This window comes from Austrofundulus limnaeus, unplaced genomic scaffold (genome assembly GCF_001266775.1).
Source record: "Austrofundulus limnaeus strain Quisiro unplaced genomic scaffold, Austrofundulus_limnaeus-1.0 Scaffold1262, whole genome shotgun sequence".
Taxonomy (NCBI): domain Eukaryota; kingdom Metazoa; phylum Chordata; class Actinopteri; order Cyprinodontiformes; family Rivulidae; genus Austrofundulus; species Austrofundulus limnaeus.
Window position 1 is genome coordinate 56674 of NW_013953664.1, and position 2226 is coordinate 58899.

Genomic DNA, 2226 nt, shown 5'->3' on the forward strand with positions numbered 1-2226 from the left:
AAACAAAAGAAAAAGACAAAGAAGTAGTCGAAGTAGCAATCCTCAACAACTTTTTAAAGAAGCAGCTGAACTAGCAAGCCTCAACAGTTTTTAAATTTTTTACACCAGGAGCCAAAGGTCTGTTTCAGGAAATCAGATCCCCAGCAATCGGCGGTTGTAGGATTAAACTGTACAAGAGTTCATTCACCGCTAGATGGCAGTATTGTGCATATTGTACAAGAATTGTCAGCTAGTAGGTGTCAAACTGAACTTGTGCTTTAAAATTAGCTTCCGCTAATTTTTCCATGACGTAAGCATTTTTGAAGTTGCGGACCTAAATATTTTCATAAGCGCTTTAGAAATTGCGGAGCTAACTTTTAGATTAGCGCTGCCCAGCACTGGTGGTAAGCTACATCGTAGCCACAGCTGCCCTGGAAGGACACTGACAGAGGTGGGGCTGCCATGCACCGGCACCACCAGACCCTCTGACCACCATCACTAGGCAAGCGGGTGAAGTGTCTTGCCCAAGGACACACTGACAGATAGCTGGAATGGGGGATCAAATCGGCAACCCACCATTTACAGGACGACTCCCCTAACCACTCCGCCACAGGTTTAGCACTTGCATCAACTTTATAGTCTAGACTCCATTACAACTAAAATAAAACAAGTACTTTTCTTTACCACTACATTACCAAATCCAATGTGTCAAGATCTAAATACATATAAAAATGACTTTTATACATAACAGCATCATCCTAATCTATGCTGTGCCGTGAKTAGAGGGCAATGCAAGCAGAGCAAGTACGCTATTCTGCAGGTCACTCACTGACTTCAACCCTATTCAACAGTAGGGTCATTTACAGAGCGTAGCTTTTGACTCATGGTTTTATTTTACAGTCAGAAACAGATTTTAACAGAAATTCTAATCAAAACCTGACCAAGATTTTGTCAAGAAAAATCAATGTCCAYGCTCAAAAATACTGTAAAAAGTAAAAAAAATTAAAGTTTTAGATGTTTTCCCAGCATCCTTTGTAGAGTTGACTTGAGAATTGAATTGTTTTATGAAAACTCATCTCAATGAGATGTTTGAGATGCCTTCACTTATGTTACCACAGTACATGTTTGGGTTTTGGTTTGACATCTGTGTTGAAGGTTTGGTTACTGACTGATGAACTGCACCATGAGTGAAAAAGTCTCAGCTAAGATGTTTAGAAGTGAGGTGGAGAGAGAAGGATGTACAGAAGACACATGAGGAATATGTTAAAAACTACAGGTTTAGTATTATCTTCCACCTTTTTTGTCTAAGTAGTATCAGCGTTAACAGACGATAAGTAATTTACTGTATGTAGTCATTTAGAGGTTAGTGAAGCTACAGTAACATTTTGGTTAGTTGTGCCCATCACTGTAAATAACAAATAAAGCCTGACCACTWCCTGCTCAGACACTAGAGATGGAATAAATGGCTTTTTGAATGGATCTAGATCTTGAAGATCCATTCAAAAGAGCCATACCAAACATGTTAAATGTAGCGACGTACAGTGAATTAGTAGTTAAACATTTTAATGACTAAACATCATCATGCTAGTTTCGTCATTGTATATATACTGAATATATTGCTGTTGTTCTATATGTCTTTCTATATTTAATTTCATTGTACAGGCTTGTGTAATGGCAGTAAAGACAATTCTATTCTATTGTATTTTATTCTAAGTTAGACATGTGGTCTAATCAGACTCAGTTTACGCTTTTATCAACTCAGATGCTAAGTTGATAAAATTCACAAAACTAGACATTCATTAAGCACACATGTTCAAAACTGAGAAATCTTTTTTGATTGCAAATTCAGCTTATGTGATTTGATAATGTTCATTTTGCAGGGCCCAAAAGTGAGTGATGAAAAGCTTCGGGAGATGTGCTCAGCAGTCGTTAAAGGTGTAGTTTCTGACTTTGATATGTTTCTATCCTCCCTCAGTTTTATTTATGTTGGAATGCACAGATTCAAATAGCAGTATTAGGTTCTGGCTTAGTGCAAGTGTGTACTAATACAAAACTGTCCCAATACCACAGTTTCCAATACAATTTTATGACAGCATGATATTTACCTCTCACTTAAGAAGTCAGGTGGCAGAACAGGAACTGTGTCAGTCATGTGGAGGTATTTAAGTGAAGATTAGGAATGTGCGATATGGCAAAAAATTCATGTCACGATATACATTATGATGAGTGGCGGTAACGATATATATC

General features: G+C 37.7%; 1 protein-coding gene across 4 annotated transcripts in view; it reads left to right on the forward strand.

The window, feature by feature from the left end:
* The window catches only part of col9a1c (collagen, type IX, alpha 1c), a 57207-nt gene that overhangs the window by 49485 nt on the left and 5496 nt on the right, over positions 1 to 2226 (forward strand). For all 4 annotated transcript variants that reach the window (XM_014031497.1, XM_014031500.1, XM_014031499.1 and 1 more), the window contains one exon: positions 1860 to 1914. In XM_014031497.1, the coding sequence (XP_013886951.1) occupies positions 1860 to 1914 (55 nt within the window). The remainder of the gene's footprint in view (positions 1 to 1859; positions 1915 to 2226) is intronic.